Genomic DNA, 16,290 nt, shown 5'->3' on the forward strand with positions numbered 1-16,290 from the left:
AAATTTACGCGGACGATTTCGTGGGCATTATCTAGTTCCTTATATAATTATGTGCACTAAAATGTCTCAAGCGATTTTGCTTAATATTCTCACAAGTATTTCATCGTAAATGCAAACGATAAATCTGCCTCCCGTCAACTATTAGTGTTTTAACCAACCCCATGTAGCAGCTCGTTACTTTCATGCCGCAAGATGAAAGCTCTCAACTAACGAGGGGCGTCAGAAATAATGCACGCTTTTGTGGGTCGCGTTATCTAGATGACACCCATCTTATTTTGCATCTATACAACACTGCTATTCTGCCATCCTAAAAAGCCAGCTATGCTAAGCCTGTCAAGTGCAACAAATAATTTTTGAATGATCATCAAAACGTGGCCAAAAATAATGTTTCTAACAAAGAATACTATTCTATATAAATATAGAATATTATTTATTCTAATATCTATAATATAAAAATGAATCGCAAAATGTGTTGGTAAGCGCATAACTCAACAACGCCTGGACCAATTTGGCCAAATCTTTTTTTAAAATGTTCGTTGAAGTTCAAGGATGGTTTTTACGGCGAGAAAAATTAGAATTATTGCTGGAAAGACCCTAAAAATAGCCCTTTTCTTTTTCCCATACAAATGATTTCTAACTAAAACGTAGTCAATTTGAGCTTTATTGCTATGGTATAAAGTTCATATTAAATTACAAGCACTCACTGTTGTCTAAGCAATGTAGGTGTGTTCCTAACGTCAACGGTTCTGTTCAGGAGAATTTTTTAAAATATGTAGGCACAAAAACTGCCACATTACAAATCTTTTTGACAGGACGAAGTCTGTCGGGTCAGCTAGTAACATATAAATGTATATACGTGCACCACCTATCACTAATATCTATAGCTATATAGATCCTTTGCACCATTTTGGTTACCTAGAAGGTGCGCTAGGTAGCGATAAGGCCGTAAAATTGTACCTACCAGCCTATATTCTGTTGTGCTTTGTATGTGTTTTTTCTGTACTAATTTTGTGGTGCACCATAAAAGTATATTCATTCATTCATTCATTCATTCAATACTACATAAGACCAAATATTTTTGTTAAAATTTAGTTTGATACTACGTTGCATTATTTTTCAAACATCAGTTTTTGAAAATTTCCACGTTTTTCTAGCGATTACTCATAAAATATTTTTTGCACTGAGGTTAGGTTTCCGTTCTATTCTTTTTAATTTCTATTTTAAATAACACCTCACAAGTTACCCTGTACCCGTCCTAGTTGTCCGTTTTTTAAATTATTTTAAACTAATAAAAACATTAAAACACTACAACGTAGTACATTTTATTGGATTACCTGACGCAGAATGCTGATGCCATGGGCGGGCGCAGGCTGGGCGCAACGCCCGCCTTGCGCCCTCACCTACGCACTTCCATGTGGTAGTCTACGCCAACCTGCAACAAACATTTGTATTTCAAACTAAACTTACTGAAACACATTATCTAATCTAATAGGTATATAAAAGATTCTTTAATAGCTATTAGCTGCTAAGTTTTTTAATTTTTGATCTTACAGCAAAGTTACAAATTGTTTTCTTTCCTAATGTAGATGCTGCACTGTCACTCAAATGTAATTGCAAGCATTTTAGCCGTCATCATCATTATCATCAATCCATAGACGTCAACTGTTTGTAGATACTTCCACACACCACGGTCTTGCACCGTCTGAATCCAGCAGCTCTCTGCGACTCGTTTGATGTGTGTCTACCTAGTGAGAGTTCGTCCGATGCTGAGCTTTTCGGTGTGAGGTCGCCATTTCAGCACCTTGGGACCCCAACATTGGCATCTGCATCGGCGTCTGCTATCAGCAAATGCTTGCCGATAGCCCAACGATATATATCTGTACCCTATACCCAACGATAAATACATTTATAGTCGACACGTCTTTGAGACATTGTTTCAAAATGCAAATGCTCTACTCTACAGAATGTGTCAACTGGAAAATGTGTTCAAAAAGTCGACATAGTTGGATAATGGACATGTATTATTGGACATATCCACCGTAGCTACCAATTCGGATATTTTCACGTCATGCATCGTACCGGACATTACATCAACCCGTGTGCGGACAATTTTAATTGATTCTGACTGTCTGCTATCAATTACGGAAGTGATGAACCGTGTACCAAAATGGAACAGACGTTTGGCCGAATTAACTCCATCAACCTTAAGAGCCTTTAACGAAAATAAATCGTCCGAAATTAGAATAAAAGACACGGACGTTTCATGCTAACATTAGAGTCATGTTAGGTATAAAGAACACAATTTCGCCCGCTAGCAGATAGTACATATGTTTTTACTGTTGAGTTTATTTTACTTTACATTTTATGCTGCTTGTTTGTTGTTATATATGGATCGTATTTATTTTATGCTAGCCAAGCAAACATAGTTGTAAATAATTATGGATAGCTGATTCTATAGAGTTAAAAGTACATTCTTTCTCTTATAAAATCGGTTCGAATTGAATACATATGTATTTACTGCACATCCGCCAGGCTTACTTCTTCACCTCACCTACAACTACTTATAGTGATAGTGGCGTTTTATCAGTGACCGTGCACCTCTATTACCTATTATCACTCTAGACACAGGATCTTCGAAAAATCTAAATTCACACGGACGAAGTCACGAGAAAAAGCTACTTTAAAAAAATATGTATGTAAATAGCAAGCAAAGGTGCAGGCACGTCACCTGATGTTTAGTGATAATCGCCACCCATGAACGTTTGTAGCAATAGAGGAACTGGCAATGCGTTGCCGGCTTTCAGGAATCTGTTGATCCGCCTTTTGAATAAACTCATGTTAAAATCTAATGGGAACACCACCACAGGGAGTTGATTCCAAAATAAGCATGTGCTTATTATTATTATTATGTGGAAAAAATATCTGGCACATAGGTGGTCGAAGTACACCAGGCACCCACTTACGTGGAGTTCGGTGGCGTGCGGCAGTGGTAGAAAAGGGAGGATGGGATAAAGTCAAACTACTCCTCAAAACACTCTCTTGTAGAACCCACGTCTCTAGGGTGCTCTAGATTTTCCAATGAGCTGGTTTAGTTTAGGATTGCCCACAAGTTGTACTGCCCACTTCCGATCAAATCGAAGAAGTTGATACTGTGGCGCTCCGGCACAAAGGTGAGAGTAGGCTCCAAAGTGTGTGTTAAACTTTTTGTAGGCATATTTTGCATAAAAAGCTAGTTTTTAAAACGGCAAGTAATGATAAAATGTCGCAAATAAACAAAATCACCCCGCAGTGCTACAGCTGAAGCTTAAGTTTTGTCCAACACCAAGTAAACATCGTTGCGAGGTTTATTTATAAAAATTCATTCAAATATGAGAGAGAGATAAGAGACGCACGCTCATAAGAGAGTTCCGTGAATAGTTTACGCCAGCAATATTTTATACAACCTCCTCCGTGCTCATTAGTCGTGCGATGAACGTCCCATCAACGCACAAGCCGGATGAGTACCTACTTAGCTTAGGTTATCTGATACTCATGTCTCTCGAAACTTACATATTACTAGTAGTAAACTAGTAGTAGTAGTAGTAGTAGTAGTAAAATAGTAGTAGTAGTTGTATAGTAGTAAGTAGTAGTAGCCAGCAACTTCGTCCACATGGATTTAAGGTTTTAAAAATCCTGTAGGAACTCTTCGATTTTCGGGGATGTGACGTAGTTATATTTGTCTCCGGAATGCATTATCTAGTAGGCTATGTTAGCTACATAGCCTACTAGAGAATGCATTCCGGGCATTTCGAGGGCAAAAACTAGTCAGTAGATAAAGACAAAAACCTATATTGACAAGATTTTAGTGTAAACTCGTCGTGTAGGAATTCACAGTGTCTGTCCCCAGAGCTCCATTACGGCGTACACCCGACGCACACTTTTAAATGAACCATGCCTAAAACACACGAGAAATATTACTAAATAAATAAGCATCCATCGCAACCTAATATCTTGCGTCGTGAGCAAGCTGCAAGGCTATAAATATGGAGTGCTATTATTATACACTACGGTACAGTTTCATTTAACGAGTTTAATATTTATTTGCATACATGAAGGAAGCTTATAATGATGAACAATTTATACTAAAAATGAATATATTTTTAACCTTTTTACTGATTTTATTTTAATGTTCAATTTTGTTAAGTAATTGCTATTTTATTAATATAATAGCTTTGATCATTAAGAAAAAATTAAATTATTGTATAGTATTATAAAAACAAAATTAAATGCATTTTTGATAAATAATTTTTAGCATAAGTAAGTAAATACTTAGTTAGGTTTGCATATGGATTATCTCGTATATTTTCTAGACAACGAACGGAGTAAGTAACGAAGGCAGAAGCAACTTTAAAGTTCAAACAAATATTGCCCGCCTTCGTTGGCCGCTCTCAGTTATTCACGCTAAACCCGGACAGCCATTGCGGTCGGAACGGACTACTCCCAAGTTGCAACCATATTATATGTACTAGTTACATGTAAGACGTTAGTACCTACTTCCATCAAGAAAGTGGCCAGATTGAAAACTGAAAGCTCAACTATTGTTTATCATAGCTGAGTCTGCCTCTGCGTATGTACTCAAACTGCAGTGCAGCCGATAAGCTTACTTGTACTTAGTTGTCTATACACAATATGTAGTACCAACTCATAGCACAAGCTGTAACTTTAGTTCATCATCATGATCAACCCATCACCGGCCCACTACTGAGCACGGATCTCCTCTGAAAATGAGGGTCTGCCAGCCTTAGATGAGGAAGGAGAATTTTAGGCAAGTTTAAAAAAAATACCTATTATGACTCTTCATTCTCAAAGAACTGCGATGTCCGTATTATTTACTGAGACTCCAATTTTAGCTCTCAATTTGTCATCTCAAACAGCAGTTGTCAAATTAATCTTAGCAAATTATACGGCTTCCAGTGTAGTGGACAAGTTTAATTGGTTCCCGCTGTGTACTATCAATCATAGGAGTGGTAAACCGTGTCAACGCAGGTTGGGGGCAACATTTAGGCCAAACTTCGCTGAGAGAAACTTTTGTTATGCCATACCTTGCGTTACAATTTGGTAATGTAAAATGTGATTTTAAGTTACAGAAGGTATATATTATTTGAAAATGTATCTTATAAAAACCACAGGTCTACCTGCAATTCGTCATCAATTCTGACAACATTCGTTATATGATTTTTTTTTATTCAGTGGCGATGGGAAGAGATGGACTCAGATGGACTAGCTAGAGTGGATGTGGGGTGAGACTTGAGAAGGGAGAATATTGTTTTTAACAGAGAAGAAAGATGGCGTAGATGACGTAAAAGTACCTACCTACCTAGAGTAGGTAGTAGAAACAAAAGTGTGATAGAGTAAAATTGAGTTATTACAGTGTTTTAATCAGTAGATACTTTGTAGTTTTATTTTAGGTTCCATTTATACATAGTACCATTAGTAGAAATAAATAAACCAATATTAAACGATGCCAAAGTTATTCAACAAGGTTTACTCAAGACACACACGTTAACATCTTTATAATATTAGGTGGCATAGGTTAATACTTAGATATAATATGATATATGCAAGCTGTGTATAAACAATGTGTAATTTTTTATCAGTAAATGTTGGTACTTGCATTGGCTCAACCTTAATTTTTTTGCGAGTACTAAATATTATATAATGAATGTTATTTTCCGAGCATGCCATCTAATTTTATCTTGCTTTCTTTGTAAGTTCGTCGGCTGTCAGACCTCGGATGCACTTTACCCTCTTTGAACCTTTTGTGCTTGTTCCATTCTTTAATCCTCGTTCGTAATCTCTACAAAGACGCCAGAATCTCGTAAAATTTGTTATTTGTGTGAATTTTTCGTTTCGCATTGCACTACATACAAAGCCTTTCTTTTTCTCATCTTTACTGTGCTCGAAAGAAGCCATACAATATATCTCCTATCCACAGATTTTATAAAATATGTATTGTCTACCTGCTGGTCGTTTACAAAAAAGCTGCATTAATCATGGCTAACTACAATTGCTGTGATTCGCAGAATTCATGATATTCTTACTACGACAGTGGATTTTGACAAAAGAGTGATAGCCAATTAGAGATGATTGCGATTGGTCGTTACACTGTATCATGCCGTTTCACCGTAATCGCCTTCCAGCGCTATGCTTAGAAACTAGAATAGGAAACAGAAGAATAGGGTAGGCTTACAAAATAAAAGATTTAGTTAAAATTCTTATTTTTAAGTTTTGAATCCTGATCGTGAACACAAAACTGTAAAATTAGACTTTCTTTCAAAGAATGAAAGGATTGATTTCCAAATTTTTTTATCAACAAAAGCACTTTACTTATTAGTTTTATGATAACCGTCTTCATTATATTTTACCGTTCCTATATTTCCTGATATTCAAAACACATGCAAGTGTAGATAGATAGGTGCGGAAGAATCTTGGAAGCCACATATTAATATTAATCTGCTTATAGTCCCCCGACTGATTGCAGATAATAACAGGAAAAAAAAATACATACATATTAATATCCCAAGAAAACGCCTACCATTATATGAATAATGGAAAAAGGCAACGCTCAGCAATGAGGAAGGAATAGGTACAATGCAATGAAAGAGCATGGATGTTCCTATGTGAATCCTCTTTGCCGCTCCAAGAAAAGCTCCAGAATAAGGGCTTTACAGTATCTAATTTTACACATTCTTTGGATAAAGAAAGAATCGTTTTAAAATGTGCATTTGAATATTTTATTAACTAAAAACTAATACGAGTCGTAGTTGAATATAATTAAAATAATGCTGCATTAAGTTTGATATTTTTCTGTCACACAATACGAAACCTTCTAAAAATGTTTGTAAAATTATCTTTACTTGATAAGTTGATAGTATATCGTTAACATCTGAAATCGAATAAATATGAATAAGTGCATGCAGCAGTCTTCCCTGAAAACATACTCCTTGCACCGCTCGCATAGGTTGACCGTAGGGACCTACCGTTTAGCTGGTAGCCATACTTGCCATTTAGACTTAAACATCTGATATTATGTTATAAATATAAATAAAAAATGTGCGGTCTCACACTCAAATACGCCCTTATTCATTATCTACGCTCATATTCATGATGTACCTAAGAGCAAAGGCAACCTCTGTGAATCGTGAATACTTTATGTAGCCAATGTTTTTGTACCTACATCCTCCGGCTTTCATTAGTCGCCCTATAAAATGTCTGTTGACATTGGACACCCGGCGCTAAGTGCAACTTTGCAACTCCGCAGTGTTTCCTCATAATAATATACGTACGTTAGACAAATATTTTATTCCAAAGGCCACCATAGATAGTACCTACTGGTTTCTATAGATTTGTAGATTTGCATGAAATATATTCGGAACGCGGTGACCACATGTCGGTGCGTCGTGGCGCTATCACCAACCGCACTACCGCTCCTGAACGCACGGACAAAGGGAAATGGTAGTGACACTGACCAGTGCCGCACGATGACATCTGCATGGCAATATGCTTACACCACAGTGAACACTCACGTGCGATGAACTGTACGAAGTTCGTCGCACTGCAAATTGTCTGTCAATGCGCCATGCATGCATGCATGCATGCGTGTAGATACCACACGTCTATAAGCGTATCTACATGCATCTGGAATGCATTTTAAAGTGTGACCAAAAAAAATTCAGTAAAAAAACAGTTGATAAAGATAGCTTTATTTACGCGTAGTTACTATATACTTATTACATACATTGGATAAATTTAAATTTTAACATTCCATTAATACAAATATGTTTGCTCGATAATATGTTGGTATGATATCTGCTTAAATCGAAATATGAAAAGGCTGCCACAATTGAACCAGTCCCGGTTATTTATAGGTACATTCGGCACTTATGTGAAAAAAAAGAAAGAAAAAAAATGTATCATGTCTGATACCACCCTAAATGGGTGTAATGGGTGTACAGCTCGGCATAATGTCTTGCATCACATACGTCAACGCGCATTTAAAATGAAGGACACTGATTTTCAGCTGTGACCCGTGTGACGTCATAGTTACAACAGTAAATTATATATTCATATATAACACATTGATAAGAAGCATGTATTATTATGAAGCATTCAGATATTCAAACAGAATCTGATGAAACTAATTGGCTAAAAGTCATAGGTCGATGGTATATCTATATTTATTAGGAAAATCAATAATAACCGGCATATAGACTGAAGCATTTTTTAACATAATTTGCCTAATACTATGCATTCCACTGGGTTATTCTCATGAATTCGTCTGCGAGGAATACAATTTTTGTTACGTAAATCCCATGAAAGCTTTGATATTCCGAAATAAAAGTAACCTATCTCCGTCTCCAAGATGCAAACTATTTCAGCACCAAATTTCACCAAAATTGGTTAATCGAATAGGCAGTGAAAAGGTGTCTGACAGGCAGGCACATATTTTTGCATTTAAATAATAGTATTAGTATGGATTCAGCTTACCTTATTTTTGTTCGTTATACTAGAACTCTAAATTACAAAAGCGGGTCACCGCGTTCAAGTAAACTTTGCTAAGTTCAGTAAGCTCTCTTGCTGTCTCGAAATTTTAACTACATTGTACCTAAGTAAGTATCGTAATAATATGAACATGTTCTTTTTAAGTACATGTTTAGAAATTCACTAATTACAATTAGGTGCCTACTTTTCTCTTTTTAGGGTCCTGTGCGGTCGGATAAAAAAAAGAAACCTTATTCTTATAAGTACACTTACGAGTGATCTTTCACTCGTCTGGCCCAAAGATAAGTAATTACAAGGCCGGCTGTCACAGCCAACTTCCTCCGAATCTACTTGACCGATAAGAAATTCCGTGCCGTCCAAATATGGACGTGTATACGTGTAATAGTAAATAGTTTGAAAGTATATGAAAACATTTTTTATACCTAATACCCAGGTTAATAATATCTGTAAATATTGGTAAAAAGGATAGTTTGTTTACAACCCTTTTCTAGAATTTTTTTACTTTTATTCATTTGTAATCACTGGTATAACCTGCCAACAAAGTAAAGGCATGAATATTAATTTCAGAAATTTAGTATCGCCTATAATACGAAATTGATCAATATTTTGATAATATAATATTCATGCATTAAAAATGATTTATACTTAGTTTCCGTAGCTTACACGGATAAAAATGAGAGTAGGAAAGAGCAAAGAATATAAATAACCCGTTCATTCCGGAAGAAAGTTTTATATAGTCCAAGATAAAGCATCTCTTACTTCCGAGTCATAGAATACGTTTTATATAATACTATTTCAATTATACCAAAGGGGAAATTGAAAACGGAGTCTTGATCGCACCGTATCTTGCCTTCCGCGAGCACATTCCCCCTAAAGCTCCGTTTGTTCTTAAGTTACTATAAAATGTTACCCGCTCTGCAAATTCAACCTATGTACAATTGGATAAAACCTATTCATAATCTTACCAATGACTTATCTCATGATTATCTCAGATTAAATACCTACTTATTAATATATAGTAATAAACTGTTCCGAAACAAAAATAAACAACGAATGTCGAACTTTTATTGAGATAGGTTTGCTCTATGCGTAGACAATCGAATTCCCATAAATCCATGTCCATACTGATAAAAATTTCGTTTTTCATCGTGTTCGGCAAAAATGATTTTGTATGTTGAAAGCACATTATTTTCGCCAGTATGTAGGTACATCTTTACAAGGAAAAAGATTTAAAATGGCGGTGGAAATATTTTAGCCGCATGCAATGTTCAACACACGACCCATATTTCATCGGTGTGAATGAAGCTTTACATTCTACTCATAATAATTATGTTTTCTTTGTTCTTGATATAAATTGGAATAAAAAATAAAATCTTTCTTTTAAAATAACTCAATTAAGTACTTTTACAATAATAACTTTGCGTTATAAATACAGACTGAAATCAAATAGATATAGGTACTTACCATTATTCATGGAAAACTGATACAAGGTGAAGTTTTATGTAAATTCTGTCTGTGAATTGAATAACATCCATTAGGTCATTTTTTTTCGTATAAAATGCAGCCTATGTCACCATAATGAATTGATTGAAACCTCATTCATTAAAATCGGCCCAGTAGTTTAGGCGCTCCGGTAGAACACACAAAATCTTGCACAAACCACTGGACGGATCGGGCTGAAATTTGGCATGCAGATAGCTATTATGATGTAGGCCTCCGCTAAGAAAGGATTCTTGGAAATTCAACCAGTAAAAGGGTAAAATAGGGGGTTGAAATTTGTGTAGTCCACGCGGACGAAATCGCGGGCATAAGCTAGTCATACTCATACATATTTCTAAAAAAAATTATTGACATGGCCTTAAGTCTTTATCATTTACATAAAACACCTACTGTTTATCTGACGGCCCAATTAACCCCCCTCCTCTATCAATTTGTCATACCGATCTAACGGTGGTTGTCCAATTAATCATAGCAATTCAATCAATTAATTATACGGCATCCATAGAGAAGCGGGTAACTTTAATTGGTTTCCGCTGTGTGCGATCAATCATAAGAGAGGTAAACATTTGAACTAACCTTGTAAACAACTCTCGCCCTACAGAAAGCCTGAGTCTTACATTCCGGGGACGGGCTACTACGGACAGGGTACTTTTTGTCCTGGAAAATTAAAAGTTCCCACGGGATTTTTAACAACCTCAATCCACTGACAATAGGTCAGTGTTCATCATTTAAAAGGCAATTGAAAATTCGTGATGCAATCATAGATAGGTAGCTACTAAGTAATTTATATGCTTTACCCAACGATTTCAGTAGACAGTAGTAGATTCTTTTACATATGAATTGTTTTACCACATTTTGAAATTAGATCGCTTAGCTACTTCAACATTTACGAACCACGTAGGAACATACGTATGTATATAGGCACAATACATATAAATTTCACGCTCTGGCAGGCCGCTGTTTATTCTACTGCCGCTTGAGTCTATTTTGTTCCAAATTAAACTCTGAGTGGAAATAATTTGAATGATTGATTTAGCATATTCACGAATTTCAACGTGCTATTTATAAAATACTAAATGATGCCCGGGACTTCGCGTGGATTTAATTTTTTGAAAATACCGAGGCAACTTTTTGATTTAGCGGAATAAAACAGTAGCCTATTTCTATACCTATCAACAAACTCGGTTAAATGGATGGGCCATGAAAAGCCAGCAAACAGACAGACACACTTTCGCCTTTAGTATACCTATAGCGTGTGAAATACAGTGCCAGAATAAAATCATTATTAATTAATTGCTATGACTTTTTAACTAACACGGATCATAGTATTATAATTAATCAGCAATCTAATAATATGATATGAGTATAAAATGTAAGTTCTTAAAATATTTATTTAACTATGACAATAATTTTATCATAAATAGACGGATACAAGAGAATAAACTTCTTAAAATTCTGTTATAGGTAGGTACTCTAAAGTATCATCCAAACCTGCGTGACTAAAGTGACTACGAAGCCGGGCTACAACAGTCGCGTCGTGGACGCTTCCGCATCCCGCGTTCATTACGCGCAGGTGTAGGCATAGCTTAAATTATTATTCTGTACCTAGGTATTTTGTATTATAAGCTTAACAGAGTATAATAATATAATACGAGTATTCGGGATAGTGTGAGATTTGGAAACTTAACTAAGTTTCGTCGAATTGTTTATTAAACCGCTTTGTAATTTATAACTCTAGTTTCCCTAGTAGACCGTAGACCTTCTCTGAAATTAGTTTGCAGTGAGATTTAACACTTGTGCATGAACAATTTGTTTTGCCTATAATAGATGAGAAAGAATTTCTGATGATGATGATGATGATGTAAAAAGATTTTTTTCTACAATCCTGAAAATGTTTGCAACGGGATTTACAAGACAAGTAAAATATCGTACGTAGGTATTTTATTGAAGATATAAAAAACATTTTAATAACTATGCTCGTCACAATTTCTCTTACAACAGCTCAGTGTTGCTGCTTCAGAGTAAACAATAGACAAAGGGGAACAACATTGTCTCTCATCTTCAATTTTCCGGGAGCGGAACATAATAATATCCTGTGGTGTCGGGGGACAGGAAACCAGTTGCTTTAATATTATTTTAAAAAGTTTAAATTGTCCGGAGCATTATAACATTGTGGTTTTATGGTTGAGTATACTAACATTAACTCTTACAATACTATGTACAAGAAGAATGAGTTTGGAAGGAAGTTATAATCTGCTTGACCTTAATCTCTTTAAGCCATCCAAACCATGAAATTAATTATTTTGTACAGAGTAGGTAACTATGATTTTCCAAATAGACACCTAGGTGATGCCTGCAACTTAGCGCGGATTTCGTTTTTTTTAAATCGCCTCGATTTTCCGGGAAATAAATATCCTATGTCTCCAAGATGTAAGCTATTTCTGTGCCAAATAGACAATGCAAGCGACTTCATTCGCATGAATTTAGGTTTAAAAAAAATCCCGTGAGATCCTTTGTTTTTCCAGGACAAAAAGTAACTTATGTTCATCCATAGATATCTCTGTACCGAATGTTATTGAAATTGGTAAAATGGAGCATTACTTAAAACCTAAAATCAATTTTTTGTATCACTCTATACTTAAATGTCAAAATATGTGCGCCAACGACATAAAGCCAAGTATCTACAAGCAATAAAACTTGCAGAAGTCAGCTGATATTGTTAATCTCATGGCATGTCAATGTCAAGAGAGAGAGAGAGAGAGAAAATATTGTTAGGTACCTACTGGTATTCTATACCACATGCTGAATAAAATGATACAAAAAACTTGAAATAAAATATAGCTTATAGAAGTCGGGTAAAATGAGCTAAGCGTCCCGAAGCTAAATACAGATTTAATCCTTATCTTTATATTATAAAGGTTATCTTCCATTTCTCTCTAAGACGACCGTCCTAAAGCATCATTGTGATGAAACGCATGGGTACCTACTACCTACCCTCTTTCTTGTCATGAAAGCTCAGGTTTAAAAGCTTTAGAGCCCCTAATTTATTGCTACTTGGGGTAAAGGGAAAAACTCGTGTGAACATAAATACAAGACTTTTACAAAATATTTAATTATTTATGTATTACTGGCTTTTCGACTTCGTTCTCGTTAAAAGCGTAAATATTAAAATCCTTTATTTGCTCGAAATACAGAGTAAGTTCTACCTACCTACCCTATGTCCTTCTCCAGATCTAAGGTCTAAACTTTTTGCCTTTGATCGAAATCGCTTAATTAATTAAAAAGCTAGAAACAAACAGACTTTGGATATTATTTTAAAATATTAGTCGAAATGTGACCTATAAAGTTAAGTTGTTAAAAAATACATTTTAAAGTAGGTAGGTAGGTATATACTACCTACCAACTTCAAACATTACTGAAGTTTTGACTCGGTCAACAGTTTTAATAATTCTTTAAAAAAAGATCACGAAACGTTAATTAATTCCAATTAGGTGCTTAGGGAAGATGAGTTTAAAATTTAAATACATATTTAGTTATTTAACAGAAACATTCAGGAAATTATTTTGTCCTTGATACAAAAATTAGATGATATTTTCAGAGGCATACCTTATATTATTACATATAATAAATTAGACGTCTTTCACCAATATGTTCCAGGAATTGATCGACAGGTACCTTAATATAATATCAACTTATAATTAAATATTATGCAGTCCATACTGTCGCTTGTACCTACCTATGGCGGGTGCAAACTTAACTTTGTTGCTGACTGTATCAAATAAATGATCACTGCACAGCTATAAGTTATACCTACTTACCTAGTGTCTAACTGTCTACTGCTGAATTCGGAGGTGTATACTGTATAGTGTAGGTATACTAAAAGAATTAGAATTTTTGGCTTATTTTTAAGGTGTTAGGTACCCCTACAATTATCTACTCATGTGCCCCTACTATTAACATAATTTTTAATTTTAATATTCATGTTTTCTTACCCAAAACGCATCGTTTCACGTTTCTTGCTTATAATAAATTTTTGCCTCTTAGGTAGGTCCTCCAAGATAAACGAGGTGGTATTCGGTGACACGCGTAATCTTATACACGACACCCGTAAGATTACCTGCCTGACAACCTATATCTTATTACATATTCACTCTTTGCATTTTTAACCCCCAACCCAAAAAGAGAGGTGTTATAAGTCTGACGTGTGTATCTGTGTATCTGTGTATCTGTCTGTGGCATCGTAGCACCTAAACGAATGAACCGATTTTTAACCGACTTCCAAAAAAGGAGGAGGTTCTCAATTCGTCGGGATCTTTTTTTTTTTATTATTTTTTTTTTTTATGTATGTTCCCCGATTACTCAAAGACCCCTGGACCGATTTGGATTTTTTTTTTTGTTTGAAAGGGTATACTGTGCAGGTGGTCCCATATAAATTTGGTGAAGATCTGATGAATATCTTCGGAAATGGAGAACAGAACTCCTCAATGGATAAGAGCAAATTGCTCGCGATCACTGTAATAGCTTAGTAAACAGTAGGGTTTTAACTGGGCATAGCATATTATAGTACAGTGGGGCCACTAAAAATTGTGAAATAAAAAATTTTCAAAAGAAAAATAAAACCGACTTCAAAAACTAAAAACACTAAAAAGTAGAAAATAATTTTTGTTTAGCTACACATGTAATGTACCTAGGTATGAAGTCGGGCGAGCTTCACTCTTGGATTTCTAATTTTGTTTTAATATGCTCGCTCGACTTCATACCTAGGTACATTACATGTGTAGCTAAACAAAAATTATTTTCTACTTTTTAGTGTTTTTGGTTTTTGAAGTCGGTTTTATTTTTCTTTTGAAAATTTTTTTTATTTAGTTTTTTTTATTTGAAAAGTGGCTTGATCGAGAGTGTTCTTAGCTATCATCCAAGAAAATCGGTTCAGCGGTTTGAAAGTTATCTGCTTTTTTCTAGTTACTGTAACCTTCACTTGTCGGGGGTGTTATAAATTTTTAATTTACACTTGTATGTTATTATTACAAGAAGCTGAACAAACTAGACTTACATCGGATGTACCTGTACATCGCGTAAAACGATGTCGTCTTAGAATAACCACCCGAGATTTAGATATAACTGAAATGCCCATTCAAACAAGCTGGTGTGATCCGACTTGTTCGCCGCCGCTGTCTCAAAAATGCTGTCTTAAGCGATGCCATCATGTGATGAAGGCTGCTAAGTACTATATGGCACCGCTATCCTAGCGGTCCAATCCAACCCATCAAACTGTATGCGACCACTGCTGAAGGCCCTTCCAAAAGTGCGCTGATAAACCTCCACCTTCCTAATCCACCCACTTCTTGCCACCTTCTTCGTCATCATTTCAGCGGGCTGGAGGTCATCCTACACTGCGCTTTAATTGTAAAATTTAATCAAACTTTTTGATAAATAAATAATATTATCTAGTTATTTTGATTGTCGTTCTTTATCAATGGAATCAAATTTTTTTATGGCTTTTCTTTCCTTAAACAATTTATATCTTCGAGTAAGTTCATAAAATATTTTTAATCTATAAATACCTATATTTTTATAGTATCACTGCACTTAATTCCACCTCATAACTTGACTACAAACTCATCTTAGTATGTATAAAAAATGGAATATAAAACAGTGTATTATACTAAAAAATTCAGTAGCACGGAAGACGTACAGATTCATAACCCTAATAGGCTTTATACGGCAACCAACAACGTACCGGAACACTTCTTGGCTATAAGGTTTTCACAAAGCTTCTTCCAAATTGTAGGTAGGTACAGGTAGATATGTACCTATATTTGAACAATACAATCACCAGTTTGCTCTGGCGGAAAAACAAGTGTAAATTAAAAATTTATAACACCCCTGACAAGTGAAGGTTACACTAAATAGAAAAGAGCTAATAACTTTAAAACGGCTGAACTGATTTCCTTGGATTATAGCTAAGAACACTCTCGATCAAGCCACCTTTCAAACTAAAAAAACTTAATTAAATCCGGTTCATTAGTTTAGGAGCTACTATGCCACAGACAGATACACAGATACACATTTACACAGATACACACGTCAAACTTATAACAACTACTAAATGTTTTTTCGTCAGTCAACAAATTTTTTACCCCAGTTGGTATTAAATTTCATTTATCAAACTCAACAGCCCCAGTTACTTAAAACGGCAAATATAATAACAAAATGTCTTTATTTCAACTTCGGCAAACACGTGCAATC

The 16,290-nt window shown here is 35.2% G+C and overlaps 1 protein-coding gene across 1 annotated transcript in view; it reads right to left on the minus strand.

Moving 5' to 3' along the window:
• The window catches only part of LOC123866071 (slit homolog 3 protein-like), a 41,859-nt gene that overhangs the window by 6,559 nt on the left and 19,010 nt on the right, over positions 1 to 16,290 (minus strand). The window contains exon 2 of the mRNA XM_045907394.1: positions 1,335 to 1,432. Coding sequence (XP_045763350.1) covers positions 1,335 to 1,357 — 23 coding nt within the window. The 5' untranslated portion in view covers positions 1,358 to 1,432. The remainder of the gene's footprint in view (positions 1 to 1,334; positions 1,433 to 16,290) is intronic.

The sequence above is a fragment of the Maniola jurtina genome, chromosome 6 (genome assembly GCF_905333055.1).
Source record: "Maniola jurtina chromosome 6, ilManJurt1.1, whole genome shotgun sequence".
Taxonomy (NCBI): domain Eukaryota; kingdom Metazoa; phylum Arthropoda; class Insecta; order Lepidoptera; family Nymphalidae; genus Maniola; species Maniola jurtina.